This window comes from Crotalus tigris, unplaced genomic scaffold, assembly GCF_016545835.1.
Source record: "Crotalus tigris isolate CLP2741 ecotype Arizona unplaced genomic scaffold, ASM1654583v1 scf7180000017812.1200847, whole genome shotgun sequence".
NCBI lineage: Eukaryota > Metazoa > Chordata > Lepidosauria > Squamata > Viperidae > Crotalus > Crotalus tigris.
The window spans coordinates 1,008,517-1,033,494 of record NW_024096651.1 but is presented as its reverse complement, the minus strand read 5'-3'; the positions used below and the strand labels follow the sequence as shown (position 1 = coordinate 1,033,494).

Here is a 24,978-nt window from a genome sequence, read left to right as displayed (position 1 = left end):
CTGGAGAAATATACCATTTCAAGAATAAGGAGGGGGAGAATATTAGAAGAATACTAATACCAATTTAATGCTTTGGGTTTTGTTTTTGTTTTTTCTCCTTTATTAGGTCTTTTGGCTCACAATGTTCACACAGATCGGGGTGGAAATGCAGAATTGCTGCATCTTTTATCCTTGCTGGTTTGTCCATCTTTGATATAATCCCAGCAATCCTTTGGCCACAGAAATTGGATCCTTTCTGCCTGAAAGTTCTAACAACTGGCACAGCTGCACTGGCATGGCTTACTCACAGCCTGGCACTTCTTGCTCTCTACAGATCTCCATACAGTTTCAGCCGTGGTCCTGCAGTCCTACCGATCCTTGCCTTCTTTCCAGTCCCATCTCTTATTATCACAGTGGTATGGCGCTGCCAGACTGAGTTGGGTGAGCAGCCTCTTCAACTTGCCACAGCCCTCAGACTCACTGTTCTCTCCCTCCAGTTAGCTTTCCTACTTCTCTGTCTCATTGGGTATACCATCCCTGTAGGCAATCGGCAAGACATTTTCTCAGTCAATGACCCCTCGCAGCACGAACCCTTGATCACAACTTCACAGATTTCTGAATCCACTTGGGAGGCAGTGGCAGAAGATGGAGAGAGCTGGCTTTCACGCTTTTCATATGCTTGGATGAACCCTCTTATAAAGCGTGGCTACCAGTGGAAGCTGAATAAGCCACAAGATGTCCATCAACTCCCACAACAACTGCAGGCCAGCAAAGTCTGTGAACGCTTTTACGCCTGTTGGCTGAAAAAGGCAGCTCTCGGTTCAGAAAATCAAAGGATATCTTCCACAAACCATTTCTTTGCCAAACGTGATGAAAGACAAAATGGACTTCCAGCAGGTCTTCAAAATGCTCCCAAACCTGTTCATCTCCTGTCAGTGCTACATGCAGCTTTTGGCCTACGTTATTATGGTCTCGGCTTTCTGAAATTGGCTGGTAGTCTCTTGGGATTTTCTGGGCCGCTGCTTTTAAATTTGTTGGTCAGTTTTATGGAGTCACGTCAAGAACCTCTTAGCCACGGAGTGTTGTATGCACTGGGACTTTTTGCAAGCTCCTTCCTTGGTGCCATTTTACGTAATCAGTTTAATTATGAGATAAACAAAATTATACTTACTGTACGTACTGCGGTTATTTCAGCCATCTACCAGAAAGCTCTCCGGGTAAATGGAAGTAGCCTGGCTAGCTTCACCACAGGGGAAATTGTCAACTTTATGAGCACGGACACTGATAGATTAGTCAACTTCTGCTTTAGTTTCCATGAACTATGGAGTCTTCCTTTTCAGTTTGCTGTCACTCTCTACCTTTTATATCAGCAGGTAGGCATAGCCTTCCTGGGTGGACTGGCTCTGGCTGTGCTACTTGTGCCCATTAATAAAGTTATTGCTAATTGCATCATGGAGAAAAACAAGGAGATGCTGAAGCACAAAGATGTACGGGTCAAGGTAAGGTGAGAATTTATGACTTTGTAATTCTTCCGGTGCATGCATATATGCTCATCACACTATTTCTTTTTGGGATAAACTACATTATATAGAGTGCAGAGAAAGAATGAGAAATAGTGGGCAAAAAAGAAAGATTGGCTTTAAATTCATTAAGTATTATTAATAAAAGTATGTTAGGTAGTAGAAATAATAACTAGGTCTATATGATGTATCAAGTTGCAATGATCTAGCAATATAAACCAGGAGACAGTATCTCAACAGATAATGTAACTCAAAGACTGTCCTAGCCAGTGATAAAGGTCTAATTTGATTCAGATAGAAATTCAGGTTTCCAAGAGAAGTCATCAGATACACAGCAGAACTCATGCCCAGTTTTATTCCTGAGGACAAGGCTTTAGGTAAAGCTTTCACTGGAGAATTTTCTAGGAGTAGAATGTAGTTCGTGTTAATCAGAAAAGGCACTATTCAGGTTTTCTGCTACAGGTCACTGAAATAACTCCAGTTAATACTGAGCTCCTGCATAAAGAAAATGTGGACTCTACAGAAAAAGCTTGCAATATGCATGTTTCTACTGGCCTTCCAGGTTCAACAGATGAAACAGATTTACTCATAGAATTGGGAAATGCCAACTTCACATCAATGAACACCTCTACTTCATTCAGGAAATCCAGAGCTATTGCATCTCTAGTAGATCATGGTTCTGGAAATAATTACTGAAGTTAATATATTTTGTATGCGAAGTGTGTGCTCTACAAAGTAGTCATCCCAAAGGGTCAGTTCAGCCCAAAGGCTTTCATATGTACATTGAAAGGATTGGGGATTCTGGTTATAATATCTTAGGCTATTTCCTAATTAGATTCTTCCTGTGGAATGGCTCTGACCTATTAATGGAAGGACATTGGTCTGTTTGCAACCTCCCACCCTTTTGAAATATTTATTCCATTATATTTCTTTGCAGAAATAGAGAACAGCTGCACAAAATCTTTTGGTTATTTTGGTTACTAATCCTTCCATCTTAAAGCTTCTCAGATAGATGAGCTCATTACTATTATTTTTGTTCTAAAAGCACCAGAAAGGAAACATGGTTTGTGTTCCCTTGTGCCTGATCCAATCAGCTGAAAGCTGCACTATACAGATGGTGTGGTCAGCTTATGATTGATCACTCTTCAAAGTCATGAGAAACCCCCTCCCCGAAGCTATTTATGACACAGTTTCAAAGTTACAATAGGCTTGCAGACATATGACCACATTTTAGGTGCTCGGCAACCAGGCAGCTAGCCAGCATTTACAGATGTTTGCAGCATCCCACAGTCACATGACTTATATTTGTTGAAAACCAGCATCTACTCAGTTTCCAGCAGAAACCACCCCATAGCAAATAACAGGTTTGTTTAACGACTGCCACTTTTGCTTAACGATTACCACAAAAAAAAGTTGTAAAATCAGATCAGTCACATAATGACCTTTCCAACCATCATGACTTAACGACAACAAAGATAATTGTCAGGCTCAATTACAGTCGTAAGTTGAGGACTATTTGTAGTAGAAGATTCTGAGTATATCATGTCACTAAATAAACATACCAGCTTTGAACTAACCAGCTTTCTTTTTATTTTTTCAGCTCATGACAGAGCTCTTGTGTGGCGTGCGAGTGATCAAGTTCTATGCCTGGGAACCATATTTTGATGCTAGAATGAAGGCATGCCGAGCCAAGGAACTGAAAAGCCTGCGAGCAATTAAATACCTCGATGCTGTGTGTGTCTACCTCTGGGCAGCATTACCTGTGGTTGTCTCCATTGTCATTTTCATTACCTATGTTTTATTAGGACACCAGCTGTCTGCCACCAAAGTAAGAAGTCTTGTTATTTATTTATTTTTTATTTATTTATTTTTAAAATTTATAAGCCGCCCCACTCCCGAAGGACTCTGGGCGGCTAACAATAAAAAACACATAAAACATAACAAAACAAACAATGCAAAGACAGTCATCCAGGGGTCAGGTTTTATAAACCCCAGGCCTGCCGGAAAAGCCAGGTCTTAAGTAGCTTACGGAAGACCAACAGGGTGGGAGCGGTCCTAATCTCTGGGGGGAGCTGGTTCCAAAGCGTGGGCGCTATCACAGAGAAGGCCTTCCTCCGCGGCCCCGCCAAATGGCACTGCTTGGCCAACGGGGCCTGAAGGAGGCCCAGCCTGTGGGATCTAACCGGACGTAGGGAACTATGAGGTAGTAGGCGGTCTCGCAAATAGTCTGGCCCTGAGCCATATAGGGCTTTAAAGGTAATGACCAACACCTTGAATTGGACCCGGAGACCAATAGGCAACCAGTGCAGCTCACGGAGGATAGGTGTAACGTGGGTGTATCGAGGAGCACCCACTATCACTCGCGCGGCTGCATTCTGGACCAACTGTAGTCTCCGAATACTTTTCAAGGGTAGCCCCATGTAGAGTTATTCTGAGCCAATCCTTCTCTTTGTTATTCTTGTTCATTTCCCTGTTTGGTGATTAGTTTGTCTAAAATCTTACCTTTGCATACAACAGAAGAACACACAAATACTATTTAAGGAAGCTAACACCAATAGAATACCTTATTTGTGTGCTTGACTGTAGCTTATATATTACTAAAAACACAAGGACTGCCAGTGGTTTATTATCTTATTCATCAACTTGTGACTCTAGGTACAGCTGTATCGGATATCCAAAACTGAATATAAAACCATTAATCCAAAATACATATACACAAATATTTTGGTGTTTGTATGACCCAACCATACCCAGTTTAAAAAAATTATAAATATCCAACACTAATTAAAAGCTTTGTGATAAAACTCAGTTTTATGGTCTTCCGGAATATCATCAAGGGAGGTTACCATCTGGCTCTAGGATTCAGCTATGCTGTAGGGATGGAGTATAAGCTGAGAAACATAAAACTCCTGTCCCACTACTTTCAGTTGAGTAGAGGGACTCTCAACCACCAACTTTGCCACAAGCATACCAGATGGGTGAGGTCTATCTGAAGGAGCTTATCTGCCAAGCCATATATACTAAATTCAGCATTTTGAATTGTATTAATAACAATAATGGAAGGGAACTTTGAAGTCTTCTAGTCCAACCTCCTGCTTAGGCAGGAAACCCTATACCATTTCAGACAAATGGCTGTCCAGTCTGTTCTTAAAAACTTCCAGTGTTGGAGCATTCACAACTTCTGGAGGCAGGTGGTTGTTACAGCTTACTGGACAGTGCAAAACCAATGTTATAAGGCTTCGGGGGCTGTCTTCTGCCAGCAGATGAGCTGTTGCATTCTGTTCCAAATTCAATTTCTGGATAACCTACAAAGGCAGCCCCATGTAAACCACATTGCAAAAGTCAGTTCTAGAGATAGTAAGGGCCCAAGTGACTGTTGTCAAGGCCTTATTCTCCCTCTCCTCCTTCCAGTTAACAAGAGTCATTAGTCTAGCAGGGCCTCCAAATCATGCCTATTCTTTCAGGATGAATGCTTTGCTTACCAGAGTTATTACCAGAGCAGACAGTAGACTAGGTAGTTTCTACACAGACAACATCTTAATCTCAGTTTGTTTCTTCTGATCTAGTCCCTTACATTGTGAGTTTGGTGAGGTGGAAATGTATCACTATTCCAAACTGTTAACAACCTCTCCCAGTAGCTTTGTACATATATTAAAAACAAAGGAGAGAAAAATGAACTCTGCGGCACCCCACAAGTGAATAGTTACCTGTTCAACCTCTCTCCAACCCATCATCTGGTACTACCTCAGGACAGAGCAGAAAAACTGCAAAACAGTCCCTTGTACTGTTAGCTTTTGCAAGATACCACAATTGATGGTATTGAAAGTCACCAAAACTATCCAGTTTCTGTCCCATGCCCATATCTGAATACTGATTGAAGTGGATCCATATAATCTAGAGTTGTTGTAGTCTACCACACTCTCAATAAACTTTCCTAAAACGGTACGATTGGTGGAGGCCAGGCAATAGAGATCCAAATTGGTCATCTCCCGGAGACACTGCCAATGTATGGAATTTGACATGTAAGACTGAATTCTATCTGTTCTGCTCTTATGTTCAAATTCTGTAAATCTCGAGTCTCCCTTCCAATCTGAGGATATGTTTCTAGCTCTAAATGTTATGAAGTGTAGTTCAGACCTCTTGAGCCACTTAATATAGACATGTAAACAAGTCAAAACTAGGCCCAGATTTAGCGCTTTATGTACTGTAGCTGGTAAGTTACAATTGCTGTTGTGATTCCATTTGGCTACATTATAATATTTTCTTCTTCATTTAACTTCTATGTTCTTGCCACCCAAGAACAAGAATTCCTTCAGATTCCAGACAGATATCTGCATTTGCTTCCTCTGCTTCATTTTCTGCTGTGTCAAGGTGGCATTGTATTAATTCGGTCAAATGCTAGGATTAACTCTCATTTAATCTTTTCTCTCCACTGTAGGTTTTTACAGCTTTGGCCCTTGTCGGGATGCTCATTCTTCCCCTCAATAATTTTCCTTGGGTGCTGAATGGGATCTTGGAAGCCAAAGTATCCCTAGATCGAATCCAGCACTTCCTAGAGCTCACAGACCAAGATCTGCATGCTTACTATAGCAGAGGTACAGCAATAGAGAAAAATAGAGAAATGGTGGATGAGACAGCAGAATAACAATAGAAATTATTGTGGTTCATGTGAAGTGAAAAGAGAAAAAAGATGCTTGCGGTTCTGTTTGCTGAAAAAAAATGATACTAGTGTGATTAGCAACTTGGGAGAACAATGTAGTTTTCTATAATCGTTCATGCCCACTCTTCCTACTTCCACTGCTCCAAAAATCCAGGGTTCCCCCTTTTTCTCTTTTCTTTTAACCCGTGTTTTTAAAAACCAGCGCCCAAATTTTCTGAAAATTCATCTTTTATATAAAAATCTATTAATCAGGGCAAGCAAAATAAAATCTGTGTAACTGAACCTAATTTGCATTGTATGATTGAACATACATGTTCCTTATTCAAGGCAGGGAGTTTCCATAGGTAGCTCTGAAAAAAATATCTTAATCTTGGATAAGGTATGTGTATCTGTGTGAAATCAATTATTAGGTGAAAGAAGACATTTAAGGGGGTTTTTTTTAATCAATCTACAGTACATAGCTTTCTTTCTGAGTTGATGATTCAAATTAGTGGTCTGATTTGAACTTATCATGTTCCATGTTATTATGCAAACATATTGTTGTGAAAATGAGTTAATAGGTTTTCATAAACTATGATTAAACTAAGTGTAACTGAATATAAGTTGTGAACACGGTTAGTATATCTGTAGTTGTACTATTAACTGGAGATTTTATAACACCTGTCCTTTTCTGTTTCAGCTTGTCCTTCAAATCCAGCTTCTGCCTTGGAAATGCACAATTCTACCTTTTCATGGTCCCCAGAAAGTAAAGAAAACTCTGAATCCCATGTACCACGAGGAGGCCAACTTTTCATACAGGATCTGTTAGTGACAAAAGTAATTAGGGAGAATTATAAAGGCAAACAGCACTGTCTAGGCCAGTAGTTCTCAGCCTGTGGTCCGCGGACACTGGGGGTCCACAATGTCATCACAGGGGGTCCGCGAAGGCTTGAAAAATATTATGATTTAAGTCTTAAGTCTTGGGAGTCCATGGCCTGTGGCTATAAAAGGTATTTATAAGGGGTCCATGGTGAAGAAAAGTTTGAGAACCACTAGTCTAGGCCAGAGCGTTTCAACCAGTGGTACGGGTACCACCTGTGGTACATTGGCACCTAGCAGGTGGTACGCAACCATCCTAGAAAAGTGGTAGTGGGGGAGGGGAATGAGCTGAACCGGTGGCAGCACCGCACAAGCCTGAGCGAGAGATGGCTGGAGCTGCAAGGGCTGTCAGGGCTCAGCGGAAGCGCCAGGATCAGTGCCGCTTTCCAGCTGATCGGCGCTTCTTCGAGACTGTCAGGGCTCAGTGGAAGCACCAGGATCAGCACCAGGCTCCAGCTGGAGCTTGGCGCTCATCCTGGTACTTCTGCTGAGCCCTGAAGAAGCACCAATCTGCTGGAAAGCAGCACTGATCCTGGTGCTTCTGCTGAGCCCAAAAGAAGCGCTGATCAGCTGGAATGCTGCAGCATCTCCAGGGTCTTGTGATTTACATTCAGATGCTTGGCAACTGATTCATATTTATGACGGTCACAGTGTCCCAGGGTCATGTGAAGCGACCAAAACCTGCTGCAACCAGCCATCAGACGGGGGAGGAATAAAAACCAAACACCCCCCACCCCTCCTGCTATTTTTTTTTTGTCATCAAGTTTTTGACACCTTGCTAGGTGACTGGTGATACTCGGATATTGCCATATCCTAAAAGTGGTACAATAGGTGAAAAGGTTGAAAAGCCCTGGTCTAGGCCACTCAAGAGGGGTGCCTTGCTACTTCCTTTTATGGAAAGAGAAAGGACATGCTATGAATGAATGAATGAATGAATGAATGAATGAATGAATGAATGAATGAAGTTTGTAATATAACAGAGCAAGACTGGAGGGTAATCTGTGAAAGTCTTGATATTTCTTTCTTTCTAGGGTGCATTAGTAGGGGTCATTGGGAAGGTTGGATGTGGGAAGAGCACACTGCTTGCAGCTATCACTGGAGAACTTAGCAGGTAAACAGTCAATCATACTCTGCTTCTTGTATCTTTGAACTCCTTGCATTATTTCACTTGTTATGATTCCATATAGGTGGTCCTCAACTTACAACAGTTCATTTAGTGACCATTCGAAATTACAATGGCACTGAAAAAAGTGCCTTATGACCGCTTTTCACACAACCCTTGCAGTGTCCCCTGATCAAAATTGGCAACTGACTCATATTTATGACAGTTGCAGTGTCCCAGGGTCACTTTTGTCACCCGACAAGCAGTCAATGGGGAAGCCAGCTTCACTTGACAACCATGTCACTAACCTAACAACTGCAGTGATTCACTTAACAGCTGTGGCAAGAAAGATCCCATAAAATGAGGCAAAACTCACTTAACAACTATCTTGCTTGGCACCAGAAATTTTGGGCTCAATTGTGGTAATAAGTTGAGGACTACCTGTATTAAATTCAGAATTTTTGCTTCCATAAATGTTTCTCAAATTTCTTAACTTTTCTAATTTGAGCACCTAATCTAGCTGTTGTACACTTCCAAAATCATTCAGAAGAAGTGCTTTGGAGTGAGGGGGGAGAGGAATGATAAAATGTAACCTGTATAGAAAGTGGAAAGAGGGGCACATAACTAAATCAGAATATCAACAAAGATGAAGCCTGCAAAGATGAAGTGAGGAAAGCCAAGGTTCAAAATGAACTAAGGCTTGCGACCAAAGTCAAAAATAACAAAAAAAGCTTCTTTCAACATATAAAAAACAAGAAAAAAGTGAAGGAAATGATTGGTCCATTAGTGGGTAAAAGTGGCAAGAAGGTGACAAGCAACAGGGAGAAAGCAGAACTATTTAACTCGTTTTTTGCATCGGTCTTTACACAAAAGGAAAAAACAGACCAACCTATCAAAAATAGTGCCATAAAAAACAGTATAGAAACACAAGTTAAGCTAGGCAAGAAAATGATAAGTGAGCACCTGTCCAGCCTAGACGAGTTCAAATCACAGGACCAGATGGATTACACCCCAAGGTTCTCAAGGAACTGGCAGATGTGATCTCAGAACCACTGAACTATATTTTTCAAAGATCTTGGAGCACTGGGGAACTACCAGAGGACTGGAAAAGATCTGATGTAGTTCCCATCTACAAAAAAGGAAAAAAAATGGATCCAGGAAATTACAGACCTATCAGCCTGACTTCAATACCTGGGAAGATTCTGGAAAAGATAATCAAACAACAAATCAGCGAACACCTAGAGGCAAACAAAGTCATTACTAAAAGCCAACATGGCTTTGTCAAAAACAGATCATGCCAGACAAACCTTATTGCATTCTTTGACCAAGTGACAAAATTAGTAGATCAGAGGAATGCTGTGTATATAATTTACTTGGACTTCAGTAAGGCATTTGATAAAGTAGATCACAACCTACTACTCAATAAGATAGAAAAATGTGGGTTAGACAGCATTACCACCAGATGGATTCGTAGCTGGCTGACTGGCCGTAGTCAGCGTGTGGTCCTCAATGGAACCGCAGCTACATGGAGGGAAGTGTGTAGTGGGGTGCCCCGGGGATCTGTTCTGGGCCCAGTGCTCATCAACATCTTCATCAATGATTTGGACGAGGGGATAGATGGGGAACTCATCAGATTTGTGGATGACACCAAGCTGGCAGGAATAGCCAACACTCCAGAAGACAGGCTTAAGATACAGGAGGACCTGGACAGACTTGAACACTGGGCGCTATCTAACAAAATGAAATTCAATGGTGAAAAAAGTAAGGTTCTACATTTAGGCAAGAAAAACCAAATGTACAGGTATAGTATAGGGGTACCTTGCTCAATAGTAGTAACTGTGAGAGGGATCTCGGAGTCCTAGTGGACAATCATTTAAATATGAGCCAGCAGTGTGCTGCAGCTGCCAAAAAAGCCAACACAGTGCTGGGCTGCATTAACAGAGGGATAGAATCAAGATCTCATGAAGTATTAATACCACTTTACAATGCCTTGGTAAGGCCATACTTGGAATACTGCATCCAGTTTTGGTCACCGTGATATAAAAAAAAAAGCTGTTGAGACTCTAGAAAGAGTACAGAGAAGAGCAACAAAAATGATTATAGAGGACTGGACGCTAAAACATATAAAGAACGGTTGCTGGAATTGGGTATGTCTAGTTTAACGAAGAGAAGGATGAGGGGGGACATGATAGCAGTGTTCCAATATCTCAGGGGCTGCCACAAAGAAGAGGGAGTCAAGCTATTCTCCAAAGTGCCTGAAGGCAGGACAAGAAGCAATGGATGGAAACTGATCAAGGAGAGAAGCAACTTAGAACTAAGGAGAAATTTCCTACAATTAGAACAATTAACCAATGGAACAACCTGCCTCCAGAAGCGGTGAATGCTCCAACACTGGAAGTTTTTAAGAAGAGACTGGACAGCCATTTGTCCGAAATGGTGTAGGGTTCCTGCCTGAGCAGGGGGTTGGACTCGATGACCTCCAAGGTCCCTTCAAACTTTTTATTATTATTATTATTTTCCCAACACAGGCCCGACCCCTTTTAGATAGGCATTGTGAGGTCTCATGCACACACCAAGAGATGGAATTTGTATTGCACGACCCCAATCTTTATTCGTTTTTACAAAATCTTATTCTGTAGATATCTCCAGTTTGGAATTCAAAACCACAGCATCTCTCTACTATTCATTAAAGCAGCCACTTCTTTTTGCAGACATAATAGCAGTCAATTTTAAAACTGTAAGTCTGAAAAAAAGATGCTGCTATTTTAAGAATTATTTTAATGGGCAGACTCCTTAAAGCATCAGCATTTGTTTTCAGAATTATGAAAAAGCCCAAAAAAGAGTGTGGCTATTGACATTACACTTCAAAAGATGTCACTGCCTTAAAGAGTCAGCTTGTTAAATGATTGTGATGCACAACTCTGCTGTCTGTGAATAATACAGGAATAGGTTGGGATTGCTTTTAGTTGTATCGATTACCAAATATCATTTAATTTCCAAGGAGTCTTTTACTCTTTCTTTCTTTCTTTCTTTCTTTCTTTCTTTCTTTCTTTCTTTCTTTCTTTCTCTCTTTCTTTTTTTTTTCTTTCTTTTTCTCTTTCTCTTTCTTACTTCTTTTTCTTTTTTCTCTCTCTCTCTCTCTCTCTCTTTCTGAATATTATCTTTTTATCCCTATGTATTGTATATGTATATGCATAGCTCAAGGTGGTGGATATGCCTAGTAAATCTGCCTCCTATTTTTCCCCACAACAATTTGTGAGGTGGGTTGGGCTGAAAGAAAGTGACTGCCCAAAGAAATCCAGCTGATGTTCATGACTAAGGAACGCTTAGAACTTATAGTCTACAGCAGTGATGGTGAACCCTTTAAAGACTGAGTGCCCAAAAACTGGCCTTGCCCCTGCTCCACCCCCTGCCCCTTCCCCACTCTGCCCCCCATCCCCCATCCCGCCTGCCCATAGGACCACTCACCGCCTCCAGGGCCTGCCGCAGATCGCCCAGGCAGCCCAGCAGCACTATGGCGGCCACACCCTCTGCCCGCGCTCTGGGGCATCAATTGTATGATGGGGTGTGAGGCAGAGTCTTGTCTATGCTACCTGGCTGCCATGTCCTTGGCTGCACTGTTCCGTGTGGACCATGCTCGGGGGCAACTCTCTTTCAGGAGAGCTGCTGGAGAGGAGGAGGTCACAGGGGGAGGCAAGGCTGGGGCAACGGCACATGTGCCCACAGAGAGGGCTCTGAGTGCCACCTCTGGCACCCGTGCCATAGGTTCGCCACCACTGGTCTACGGCTTTCTATGCCCAGCATCTTAATTGCTCTACTGAACTGTTGCTCTCTTTCCTAGTGGTCTTTCATCAGCAACTGATCAAGTTTGCACTTGGTCTGCATAATCACAATCGCATCTGGTAGACTAAAGGTTCTTCATCAAAATCACGTGACTTGGCATGATGGTACCCAGTATTTCCATAATTGAACGTAGGTTTTTTGATCCAGGCAATTGACTTATGCATATAGTGCAGAATGTAAAGATTAACCAGCCCCATTGTCCATAATCATTTTGATAGCTAGTTTATGTGCCCTTTCCTCATTGCTGATATGCTTGTAGTCAAGGTGAACAGGTCTATGTTTGGGATTTGGAGAAAGGATTTGGCTTGGCTGCTCAAGAGCCCTGGATCCAGTTCACCAGCATCCGTGAAAACATCCTCTTTGGGAAGGAATACGATGCTCAATTTTATCAGGAAGTAATAAATGCCTGTGCTCTCTCTGATGACTTGAATGTGAGTATTCTATAATGTAAACAACTCCTGTAGGTTCTTCAAGGAAATTAATTAAGCAAGAGTTACTTAGTGCCGCCAAAACTTGCTTTGAGCCCCAAAGTCTCCTACACACGAAGGAGTTCCTCCATCCCCAAAAAATATATGTGTAAGCATTTTAGTATGTCACTATTACAGTACAGGTATTTTCAATTTGCTTATATACTCATACTGTGGTGGACAAATTTGTAGTTGGTTTGGTAAGAGTTGCACAAAATAAATTTTTCCCATATGTGGCATGTCAGAAATTAGAGGGAACAGTGCTCAGGAGCAACCATATAGCAGGGAAAAGATTGCTCCAAAGGGCAGGAGTTGCTACTTTAAGTATCTCCAAGGTTTAATTCATTTCCTGTGTTCCCCCTCCCTACCCCATAATGGCAAGAGATTGTAGCATTAGCCTGTGGCAATTTGCTGCTGGATTTTCATTCGTGTTCTGTCTTCTGAGGATACCAGAAGAGGAACACATGACATATGTGACCTTTGGCCTATGTGTTGTATATTTATATGATGGAGTTATGAAAAGGAACCAGGAGTTTTGAATAATTGTCTTTATTTCAATGCATCTATTTAGCAGCTGTTATGTTAATTATAATTTATCTATTTAACTTCTAGATTTTGCCAGCAGGTGATCAGACAGAAGTGGGTGAGAATGGAGTCACCCTCAGTGGGGGACAGAAAGCTCGTATTGCACTTGCTAGAGCCATTTACCAGGTATATAAAGAACTGGATGAATGCTATTGTCCTAGTCTGTCTGTCTGTCTGTCTGTCTATCTATCTATCTATCTATCTATCTATCTATCTATCTATCTATCTATCTATCTATCTATCTATATCTATGTATTTATTCAATTTCTATAGCCATCTTGGTGAAGTGACTCTAGGCAGCTAACAATTATCAAACTATAGAACACTTAAGAGAAGCTATTATTTGGATGGTTTTATTGTTATAATTAATACATACAGTAGCCAAAATAGTTAACCAATAGTAAAGCCAAGAAAGGTGGCTCTTAACACATTCAGAGCACCAGACCTCCTACCCTGCCAAGTTTTTAAAGCCTTACAAAAGGCCAATAGGATTGGGGCAATTCTAATCTGCTAGGAAGAGTATTCCACAAAGAAGGGGCTACAATAGAGAAAGGCTGTCTTCTAGTTCCCAATGGTCAACACCATTTGGCTGACAGGATCTGCATTACGCTCAGCCTGTTGGATCAAACTGGACAGGTAGAGATTTTACAATTCTGGGTGGGAAAGGGCTCAGACGTAATCACTGTTTTCTGCAGGAGAAAGAATTATACCTTCTGGATGATCCACTAGCAGCTGTTGATGCAGATGTAACTAATCACCTTATGCAGAAGTGTATCCTAGGAATTCTCGGACACAAGACTCGGATTCTTTGCACCCACAGAATTGAGGTTTTGGGAAATGCTGACCTGATAGTACTGATGGATAATGGCAGAATCCTCAGGGCAGGTAAAGCCTGATGCCTTCTACTCTCCTCTTTGTCTAGAGCTTGAAATACTCACCTCAGGAAAAGAATTCAGAATGTGAACCAGACTCTGGATTCAAGCTGGGAGCTTTTTACCAGCTTATCGAGAAAGATCAATGATTCTTTCTCAATTGCAATGGCTCTTAAATTGCTTGGAGGACTTTTCAAATTTTGCTGCATTGTAAATTCCAGCAAAAAGCCCATCATAATAAGTACAATTAACAAAATGCACAGATATTTAGTAAAAAAGATTGGATTAAGAGAGACTGTTGAATTAATTGCTCTAAATAATAGGGAATTTGCTTTCATATTCATAGCAAACATACCAGGTATAGAAGAGAAATGGACAAAAATAGTGCTGGGGAGCCAATAAAATTAAGAAATGCTAATAAAGCACTGCACAAAAAACTTAATAGGTGCAACAGGAAACTGAGATGGATGTTTATTTATTTTTATTCATTAAATTTGTTTGCCACACATGTTGCTGCAAGGCGACTCTGGGCAACAAACAACATCAAAATAAAGCCATAAATATATATATACAAATGTACCAAATCACAATAAAATTGTAATAAAACTACAGGTAATAACTGTATTTTACTGAATTAGGTGCTACAAGTAATGACTTTTCTAAATTTTGGCCTGGTTATGGATTTAAATGCTTAATGAGCAAATGTTCCTCAAAAAAAAAAAATCATAATCCCATGAGTTTTGTTTTTCAATAGATGCAGGATAATGAAATGCTATTAAGAAAGAAGCAAAAGTGGAGGACTATAAAGTTTTTAAAAATAATATTAATAAAGGTACTGATGTAACAAAATAATCATGTATGCATGTAAAAAAAGTGCTAATAAAGCAGCTGAGGTTTTAAAAAATTACTCACAAACAAAGATGAATTAGTATAAAGCAGAGCTTCTGAAGTACAAAGAATAACTTGTTCCTGAGCAGCCAAAATCAAGCCTTCAGTTTCTTTTTTGAATGTACTATTATTGTTGGTTGCACAGTCATCCAAATGTTTAAACTAGATTTAGCATTTTTATCCACCTATCAAATCATTCCTAAGGACCTGGGATAGGCAGATGTTATTTGATGGTGTTAAGAGGCATTGTCACAGAATGTAATCTATTCCAAGCAAAGTTGCCTGTTGCAATTGATCGATAATGATTTTTCAGTGCTGAAGGCACTCAAGTGGTGCTCCAGCTGTTCAGGCATTGCACCCAAGATGCCTATTACTATTGATACTGGATAAGGCTGCTGAAAAATTTCATATTTCCTTTCCATCAATAAAAATCTGCCAAACCAGATTCTTTTTTCAGCAGAAGGAGACTTTCTATTTGCAGAGAAGAAAATCAAGTTCCAAATGAGAGTCTACTCTAGAGGATCAAGCATTGCAATATTTCATTCTCTGCAGAACATGTGCAAAGTAGCAAAATCTTCCTATTTTTCTAGGAACTCCAGCAAACATTCTGCCATTGGTAGAAGCTGTCCCTAATCTTGGAGCAATGAGAAGGAAGGACACAAGTAAGTACTACCAGTAGGCGTTTTCATTATTGTACACGAATGGATTTGTTAAAATCAGTTGGTCAAAACAATATAAGGATGGAATAGAGAATAAAGCTAGTTTAGAATTTTTTAAAAAATTAGGTCCACAAGATAGGTAGCATACAAGGTTTCTTATTTGTCTTCTTTCAAACATAATAGTGGAGACAGGAAGCATTAGCCCACCCTTCCTCTGACCTGATGCCCTCCAAATGTGTTGAGATTGCAGTACTACTGCCAGAATTGCAAACCAGTGTAGCCACCTTGAGAATCTTCCTAGCACAGATGGAGAAAGCTGAGCTAATAAGTCTTGGGGATTTCCCAAATAAGAAAAATAAATACCTACGTGCATATAAGATACTTGAACATTTCTTTGGAGAGGAAACAGAGTTTCAGATATTTTGTCCTCTTGAAATCATGTGGGGAATGAGAGTGCCCTCTATTTCAGCCATATCCTCTGCTTAATACAAATTTAGGAGAAATATGTGATGGATAGGAAGTAAGTATGTATGGCCTCCCAGGAATTAAAAGCTTTCAGAAACATTCAGTTTCACAAACTGAAGCAATATCATTGATGAGAATAGAATTCTGTACCCTACATGTTTTGTTACTTTGTAAATTAAATGAAAATATATTACAAAAATGTTCATGTTTTCAGGGGGGAAATATAATTAGTAATGCCGGTAGATACTAATGATTCTACAAAAGCCATGTTCCATTAGTGTTTATTACTGAATTGATGTGCATTTGAGTAAGGAGTCAGGAAGAAAGTAATATGGGTTATAAACTAGGGAAATACAGTATGTCTGCACTAGTAGCACAACAGAACACCAAAGACATCTGGATCCTGCGTAATAATAATAGATATTGAATTGACCATTATCTGCAATAATTTTGGTTATGAGTTTAGGAATAACCAGTTATAATTGTCCTTAGAGAAAGACAGGCTATATATTTCAAAAAAAAAATGACTGGCAAAGGAACAGAATTCAGGCATTTGTATCAAGATTTATCCATGTGGACATCTTACTTGCTGTCTGCATTAAAGGGCAGATGGTGGTTTGCCTCTGAGTAATAAAATAGGATGAAAGCTCTGCAGAAGTCATAAGAAGTCCTCAGGTTTTGGGAATGGGTGCTTCCAATCGAGAACCTAGAATGACCTGTTATTTTTATTCCTGTTATTGTTATTCCTGTTTCCAAAGTAGTCAGTGAATGCAATGAAGTGGAGGAAGTGGAGCATGAGGAAGAAGAGCCAATTCAACTAAACCATTTTTCTAAGCGGGAGGAAGAGAAAAAAGAAGGGGCAGTGGCTTTCAAGGTCTACAGGGCATATTGGCTGGCTGTTGGCAGCTGCCTAGCATTGTCCATACTCCTTTCACTGCTGCTCATGCAGGGTAAGCTTATAACATTGCTCCTTCCCTGTTCAGGTTTCTCTCTGCTCTTGATTGCTGGCTATTTCTCAGCAATTCGGAATGTTTAGTTAAAAAAAAGACATCTTTATAAAAATGTTGGCATTTTACATCAATTTATGAGAATCATTGAAGACCTCATCGTTCTTCCAGATGTTGAGGATAATGATTTTGGAATCGCCCCTCCCCCCCTTTTTTTGAGAGAGAGAGCGAGCATGTATTTTGCTTGGTTTTGCTTTGGGGGGGGGTTGTACTTTGCTTTTCTAATCGGTTGCCTTTTTTTTTTTTTAGTTTACAAATTAAATTAAATTAAATTGGTCTTTAATTGTAAGCCACCTAGTTGTTTGGGAGTTGAGTAGACTATAAATTAAATGTAACAAATAGATAGGCCACACATCAAATAGACAAAAAACTTGCAATATTCAAGTTTGAAGTTCCTTGTTTTAAAGATCAAGAACAAATATTAAGCCTTTGTGGTAACTGAAGAATGCTAGTGATTTACTGGCAGTTTTCATATTTAACATTGAGCTTTATAATCTATAGCAGGGGTCCCCAACCCCTGGTCCGTGGACCGGTACCAGGCCGCACAAACAAACAATGGATGCAGGATGCAGGCAGCACACAAAACCACGCCGCCTCCAGTCTTCAGAAAAACGTCTCACCACAGAACCGGTCCCCGGTGCCCAAAAGGTTGGGGACCTCTGATCTACAGTGTAGGAAAAATTTGATTCTCCAGCCACTTTCCAGGGAACCCATGAATGATTTCCTGTTATCTGAGCAAGTTTGAATAAGCCACAGGTTTCCACAAAGTTCCACGTAATTTAGGAAAAGGTTCTTACTAAAATTTAATTTACATGTAAGGCAATTTATTTATGGCATGCCCATATATTTATTACTGTTGCTTCTATCCTATTTAATCAAACAACTCAAAGCCACTTACAGAGTCTTATAATACAACTAAAAATAACAGTAATTATTTTCTAATAGGGTCTACCCAGCACTTATTCAGTTTGTAAAGCCGCATTAAAAGTGCTGTCGTTATATTAAAACTGACAGGAGGAGTTGCTTTGTGGGAAGTTCTCTACCTCAAAGTCATGTGGCTAGGCTTAACTTTTGTTTAAATAAATAAAGTCTCACTCACTGACAGTTACCCATTTCTGCAGCTTCTAGGAATATTTCCGATTGGTGGCTCTCAAACTGGATATCCAGCCTACCTCATACTGAAAATAACTCCATCAACAGCTTGGCAGCTCTTCCTTCTTCAACACTGCTGCTCTTCTCCCATGAGGGACTCGTGTACGTCAATCAAAGAACTTGGCTACATTTTATTTGCATCTGCTCATTGTCCAAACATACATGCTATTGAATCAGATTTTTTTTCTCTTTTTTTGGCACATCTTTTCTGTCCTCTCAAACTGCCTCTGGAAAGTAGGAGTGAATTGGGAAATGCAGAAGATATAGGAACAGGGAAAACCTCGGTCACAGGAACCCCTATTACACAGAATATGGAAGGACCCATGCATTTGTTTAGCAAATACCTTCTGAAGGCATCTCTTGCTATGATTAAGAAGCTGAATATTACTAAACAGCTGCTGAGCTGTATATAGACAGACTAATCTGCCGGGGGAGGGGGCAAGAAAATTTGCTGAAATCCGATGGGAATCAGCATGTTTTCAGTGGAGGGGATCAGAATGACCAATCACTCTATAGCAGTGTTTCCCAAACTTGACAATTTTAAGGCATGTGGACTTCAACTCCCAGAATTCCACAGCCAACGTTGCTGGGAAACACTGCTCTATAGGAATCAAGTAATCATGCTTCTATTGAATTCTTTGATTGGTTGCAAGTTCCCCTATAAACAGATGGCTGAATCTTTCGGAAGTCTTCAAAGGTAGAAAAGATTAGAGAATTTGATTGGCCAAAACGTGAGCTCATCCTCAGTCCCTGAAGGGAATATACTCAGGTGAACATAGACTTTCCAAAAACTTCTAGGCCTGAACCTGAATGCCAGACTGATAGAAAGGCACAGGTGGAGCAACTCTTCCTTCTCACAGTGACTGAAAGTAGGAGGTGCTTAGTGCTGTTGGTGGGAGGAAGTACCCTTCCTGCCCTCCTGGGAGAGTTATTGCATTTGATCAAAACAGGGACGGAAGCTGACCTGGAGGAGAACTCCACTTTTCAAACTGATTTTACCTGTCTCTTCAGTTCCCCAGTCTTGAGCTCCATCTCTTCAAATGGCACCTTGAACGTGAACTTTTACCTGACTGTGTACGGCTGCATTGCTGGGGTGAATTCAGTCTTCACCATCCTGCGGGCCTTTCTCTTTGCCTGTGGCACCATCCACGCCGCAACCGTCATTCACAACCGACTGCTGAGACGGGTGATGAAGGTAATGTCCCGGGAGCCCTGTTTGGGAAAAGGAGGAACAAGGGTGGAGGATCAAAATTGAGACATAGAAAAATGGATTTTTTTTTTCAAACATTTAGATTTTTGAAAATTAATTGTCCTGTTATTTTACATATGGTAGGAAAACATTAAATAATAGGATCATTGTATTATAATTATAGTATATTAGCTCTACAGTTCCGGGAAAAAGTATTTGCCCTTTTGGGAATTTTCTAAACGTTTGCTTATCTCAGAATGTTGTCAGAGCTCCCTGCAGCTCCTTGTGCTATATAAGAAATAAATAATTGAAATAATTGATTTTGGTAGCCAGCAAGACTTTTAGAAGTGGACCTTAACTTAGATATCTTGTTTTTAGATGAGTTTAATCACATGATCCCCCTTTGAATCACAGTCTGCTTTCACATGATCCCACAGACTTATTATTTGACCATTGGACAGCAAATGTTTAATAAATAGAAGTATAAAAAGGGACCTTATAGTCCTATTTCATGGGAATGTTGTTGCTCTTTTAAAAATATATATATAACATGAATTCCTCTATGGGATTGCAGAGAGACTAGAAAGAATAGCATTGTAGTACATTAGGATACTTCTAATACAGTGGTTCTCAACCTTTTTATACGGCGACCCCCAGTCACACAGGCGCGCCGCGCATGCGCGGCGACCCCCCATGCGTGGCGCCCATGCATGGCGCCCCATGCACGGCGCTGGCCTCATGCGCGCCCATGTGCACAGCACCCCCATGCGTGGTGCGCATGTGCGGCGGCGCGCGGCGACCCCCGTAAAATGGTCGTTCGACCCCAAATGGGGTCGCGACCTATAGGTTGAGAACCGCTGTTCTAATACATTCTAATACATACTCCAAAAGCCCTTAGCCTTCTTACTGTTTTTTCTTTTCTATTGTCAGGCTACCATGACCTTCTTTGATACCACGCCAACAGGCCGTATTCTTAATCGCTTCTCTTCAGATCTGTACTGCGTGGATGATAGTCTTCCTTTCATTCTCAACATCTTCCTGGCCAACATCTTTGGACTGCTGGGCATGCTGGTGATGATAACCTATGGGTTGCCTTGGATTGGGCTAGTCTTACTGCCCTTGGTGGCCATCTACTACTCCATCCAGCTTTATTATCGACGTACCTCTCGTGAACTCAAGCGTCTCTACAGTCTCACCTTGTCGCCTATTTATACTCATTTTTCAGAGACCTTGACAGGCCTCAGCACTATCCGGGCAACCAGGGTGACTGGCAGGTGAGCTTTTCTCTTCAGCTGGTAGAAGTGTAAATTGAGAGCTCACTGAGAGGTGTTTTAAAAGTTGGTAAGAACCACATGAAAAATTCTTCCTAATGTTAATCTTTGGGCTGAACCCAGTCTAGGTTTGAGACAGAGAATCAAGAACGACTGGAACTGAACCAGCGCTGCCGTTTTGCCAGCAACACGGCAATGCAATGGCTAGATATTCGGCTGCAGATGATTGGCGTTGCTGTGGTTACTGCCATTGCAGGAATTGCCATCATCCAACACCAGCGGAAACTGGGTGACCCAGGTGAGCTATGGAATTATGGACTCTGCAGGATGCACCATCATCTTATGCCATCCTTGCCCATTTCTTTCTTTAGCTTAGAATATTCCTTTTATTGGTATTAGATATGGATTCTGGATTTTTCTCCCTTCTCTGAAGAAAGAATAATAGTACCAAGAACGCTGAAAAAGAAATGAAAAGTATTTTTTGCTCATACAATCAGCATGAATTTTATGTGTAGGCAAGCAGGTGGCTTTTCTGTTCCTTTATCTTTCACTTAAAGGAAGAGAAAAATAATATTGCAGCCAAATGAATTCCAGGTGAGAACAGGTGAAGTGCAGTGAATTACTGGAACCTTTTTTTCAACATGACAGGCTTCTCTTTCTAATCATCTCTATAAAATTAGACTGACTGTCTTAAGCCCAGGGTACTTTTCAGATGTGCAGCCTCCAATAAGGAAATCCCATCTTACAACCGTAATGGAGCTGTAAGTCATGACAGTCATCAAGTGGGTCACCATATGACCAGAGCCATTTTTATGACCTTACGAACAGAATAATGATCAGCGCTTTTGGTTTAGAATATTAGGAACCCTGTCTGGAAATACTCCTCTCTGAAGATACTTAAAAGTATTTAAGGTAGATGAATCAGGATGTTTTTTCAAGCAGTGAGCATGTATCCAAAAGGAAATATCAGATTCTGGCTATTTCTAAAAAAAAAAAAAAAAATGTGATACTAGTGTCAGAATCACTTCAGCAGTTCCAAGGAAAACTTTTCTATACATGTTGGCATCTTTCTGTCCTTTGCCTCATCTTGGAAGATGAATTACTATCTCTTACCACCACTAGTTCTCTGCTTCCTTATCTGAAATGGTAGCTTTCTGTTTTGTTTTATTTTGCCCTTTTTTTGCCCCTCCAGGTCTTGTGGGTTTGGCTCTTTCCTATGCTCTATCTGTTACAAACTTGTTGTCAGGACTCATCACCAGCTTCACTCAGACAGAGACCATGATGGTGAGCGTGGAACGGACTGAAGAATATGCAACAGAAATTCCCATAGAATCTCAGGAGGAACTGCTTCCGGTAAGGCTGCCTTGTTTTGCAGCTCTAAAATCATTTGAGTGATTTGTTTTATCTAGGTGTAGAATATTTGATTTCATATAATCCAAATGTAATGATTGCTTTGGTCTGTCTTTGCTTTTATGGCAGCGGTTCTCAACCTGTGGGTCGCGATCCCATTTGGGGTCGAACAACCATTTCACGGGGGTCACCAAACAACACAGTCCGCCATTTTTTTCCCCTTTTCCTTAGCTGTGCTACTCCCTTTTATTCTATTGGCTTTTGAAAGCCAATAGAATAGACTCTCTTGAATAGAGTCTAATTCTATTGGCTTTCAAAAGCCAATAGGAATTATCCAGGCTATCTCTGTCCTGCTGAGCCCACCAAAAGTCCCATTTTGCATGCGCGGCGCTCCCGAGCAGGGAAAGTCCTCGACTTATGACCAGTTGGGTAGTCCTCAACTTACGATGGGTTGGGTAGTCCTCGACTTATGTCCGGTTGGGGGTCGCGACATTAAAAAGGTTGAGAACCACTGTTTTATGGTGTCCTTGAAAAAGCAGTTGGTATTCTTGAAGGACCATAAAGACAAGGTGAAGGTGAACTCAAATCTCCAATATCTTTTCCATTCTTCCAAAGTCACTTTGTTTTAATTAGCATAATTTGAAGTCAGAGGAGGGAGAAGGGAGGGTAAAAACAGCCACACTGAAGAGGGAAGGATTTCAATTAATCTCTTCATGCAGATTTCCTAGGTTCTGTCGAGTATCTTACATGAAGGATGAGTCTTGGCAAATTGCTGAACAGCCCAGAAAAGTAGGGTTCCATTCTAGGAATGAAGCTCACGCTAGGATGAAGCCTATGCCATCATCTTGAAGGCTGCAACAAGAGCAGAAGTTCAGTAGAAAAGTAGTTGGTGCCAAGAGGGCTGAGGAGCCCAGTCATCTCCCATCAGATTATCACCTCTAGAGTGGGAAGAGCTCAAAATAACATTTGCAGTAATTCATTACTACATGGCATTCCATGATTTGATTTGCTGTATTTCTGCATAATATAATTACATTTTAAGTAATTGATCAGAAAAAAATGCACCATGGTAGCTTCCTCTGCCCATTTCTAACATTGTTTTTTCTTCCTTCAAGGTTGCCCCAAACTGGCCAGATAAAGGGCAAATTGAATTCCAGCAAGTAATATTAGCCTATCGGCCAGAATTACCCAATGCCCTGGATGGTGTTACCTTCACTATCTATCCTGGGGAAAAAATAGGGATAGTTGGACGTACGGGCTCTGGAAAATCCACTCTCTTCCTGGCCCTTTTTCGCATGATGGAACTGAGAGGTGGACACATCCTCCTAGACAGTATTGACCACGGCTCTGTAAGCTTGAAGGAGCTAAGGTGAGTCATTTTCAACAATAGTGGCTCAAGGTTCCAGGGGTTATTAGTCCTTCAGATGTTGGTACCATGATTCTCAAGCTTAATCATGGGTAAACTTTGCTGTGACAGATTAAACCACTTAAGTCTGCCTCAGTGTGTGAATGGTGATGCCAGTGTTCCTCAAACTCTTTTGCATCCATTTCAGAAGTCAATTTAAATGAGATAGCAAAAGCATTATTTAATGTATCAGTTGTGTGCTTGTTATTATTTCCTGCTGTCTTCTTTTTAGATCTAGATTGGCCATAATTCCCCAGGACCCTTTTTTGTTCAGTGGGACACTCCGTGAGAATTTAGATCCCCAGCAGCATCACACGGATGATGACTTGCACCAGGTTTTGGAGCAATGCCACTTGCACACATTAATTGCAGAGATGGGTGAGTCTTGCTTGGGATAGAAGAAGGAGCTGCTGGAGCAAAGGATATCAGAAGTGTAATAAACCATCCTTCAGAATTTGAGGTGTTGGAAAACTGATCAGAGTAGTAAAAAAGAAAATACTAATACCCACAGGGTTGGAGATTCTCAGGCTACCATAGAATGATACATTTGGGGCTTAAGAATGTTAATTTTCTTCAGAAAAATGTATCAAGATGGTGTTGGATGGAGCCAAAATAAAAAAGGTCTGAAGCTAGATCTTTTTCCTACTTCTTCACCCTTCCCTCTTTTCCTCTTGGTCCCTCACTTTCCATAGTAGACAAGCAGAGGGACAGATTGTTCTTCACAAACTTGTTATCATGTCACAAATGGGAACTATTTTCTTTTGCCCCTCATGTCCAGAAATTTGATCATTCAGGAAGAGCTACTTGTCCAACTATCTCCTCTTTATCATTTTTTCTCTCTCTGGATCTCTCTCACTTTTGCATAAAAGACTTGGTACTACAGTATGTTGGTAAAAGATTTAAGAAAAGACGCTAAGAATCTTGATAGGAGACTTCTACTTTGGGGGGGGGGGTATTTTTGAAATGTTTAAAAAGTAGTAGATAAAAACCCAACATGACTGCCATACAATATGGCTGACTGCAAAATGTTTGGATGCTTTCTGTGTGTGTACTTAATACTCTTTAGTATTTTTTTCCCTTTGTATATATGATTTATTTGCATTTGTGTATGTGGGCTCTCTGTAAGCTTGTGTTTGCTTAGTGAACATGCATGCACATTCTCTGGTTACTGTACTTTTTTCCTATTTTTATGTATTTTCTCTGTACTGTAGGCATGGTTTTCCTTTCTCCCTATTTCGTTTCTGAAGGGGTGAAGAGTTTTCCTTATCAACTGGGGAAGAATCCAACTCCCCCCCCCCATGAAATAATTGAGCTTCATTTACACTAGAGAGCTATGGGGGTAACCAGATAGGTAGATGTAAGAGTGGCCTGCATCACAATTCCAATTCAGAAGACATGTTCTAAAGGGAGGTTGTAGTAAAAGAGTCTTTCACTGAGCATACATTGTCAGCACTAGTTGCTGCAACTCCAGTTTTCTCTCTCTTGAATGTCTGGTGCAAATGAACTAGTACAAAACAATTTAATCTCACATTTGTTTCTTCATGCAGGTGGGCTGAATTGTGAGCTGAGGGAGAGAGGAAAGAGTCTCTCAGTAGGTCAGAGGCAGCTGGTTTGTTTAGCAAGGGCCCTCTTGACTCAGGCCAAGGTGAGTCATGGTTGGGTTTTTTCCCCTTTTTTTATACATCCTGGCATACTTGGAAGATGTC

The 24,978-nt window shown here is 40.8% G+C and overlaps 2 protein-coding genes across 7 annotated transcripts in view; one reads left to right on the top strand and one right to left on the bottom strand.

Annotated features, from left to right (window-relative positions):
• The window catches only part of ABCC10 (ATP binding cassette subfamily C member 10), a 32,704-nt gene that overhangs the window by 5,251 nt on the left and 2,475 nt on the right, over window positions 1-24,978 (top strand). For 4 of the 5 annotated variants that reach the window (XM_039342800.1, XM_039342798.1, XM_039342799.1 and 1 more), the window contains 18 exons: window positions 107-1,478; window positions 3,100-3,327; window positions 5,938-6,094; window positions 6,839-6,975; window positions 8,049-8,128; window positions 12,222-12,393; window positions 13,042-13,140; window positions 13,710-13,899; window positions 15,365-15,436; window positions 16,657-16,848; window positions 18,027-18,159; window positions 19,069-19,252; window positions 20,177-20,520; window positions 20,646-20,815; window positions 21,710-21,870; window positions 22,983-23,236; window positions 23,505-23,650; window positions 24,820-24,917. In XM_039342800.1, the coding sequence (XP_039198734.1) occupies window positions 107-1,478; window positions 3,100-3,327; window positions 5,938-6,094; window positions 6,839-6,975; window positions 8,049-8,128; window positions 12,222-12,393; window positions 13,042-13,140; window positions 13,710-13,899; window positions 15,365-15,436; window positions 16,657-16,848; window positions 18,027-18,159; window positions 19,069-19,252; window positions 20,177-20,520; window positions 20,646-20,815; window positions 21,710-21,870; window positions 22,983-23,236; window positions 23,505-23,650; window positions 24,820-24,917 (4,189 nt within the window). The remainder of the gene's footprint in view (window positions 1-106; window positions 1,479-3,099; window positions 3,328-5,937; window positions 6,095-6,838; window positions 6,976-8,048; window positions 8,129-12,221; window positions 12,394-13,041; window positions 13,141-13,709; window positions 13,900-15,364; window positions 15,437-16,656; window positions 16,849-18,026; window positions 18,160-19,068; window positions 19,253-20,176; window positions 20,521-20,645; window positions 20,816-21,709; window positions 21,871-22,982; window positions 23,237-23,504; window positions 23,651-24,819; window positions 24,918-24,978) is intronic. The other variant, XM_039342801.1, reaches the window with a different exon arrangement.
• Window positions 19,134-24,978, bottom strand: part of LOC120307729 (zinc finger protein 318-like) — a 48,042-nt gene continuing 42,197 nt past the window's right edge. Inside the window, exons 8-9 of one of the 2 annotated variants that reach the window (XR_005556628.1) lie at window positions 22,615-22,719; window positions 19,154-19,269 (exon numbers count right to left, since the gene is read on the bottom strand). The gene's annotated coding sequence lies outside the window, so the exon portion shown is untranslated. Of the gene's footprint in view, window positions 19,270-22,614; window positions 22,720-24,978 lie in introns of both variants that reach the window. The other variant, XR_005556627.1, reaches the window with a different exon arrangement.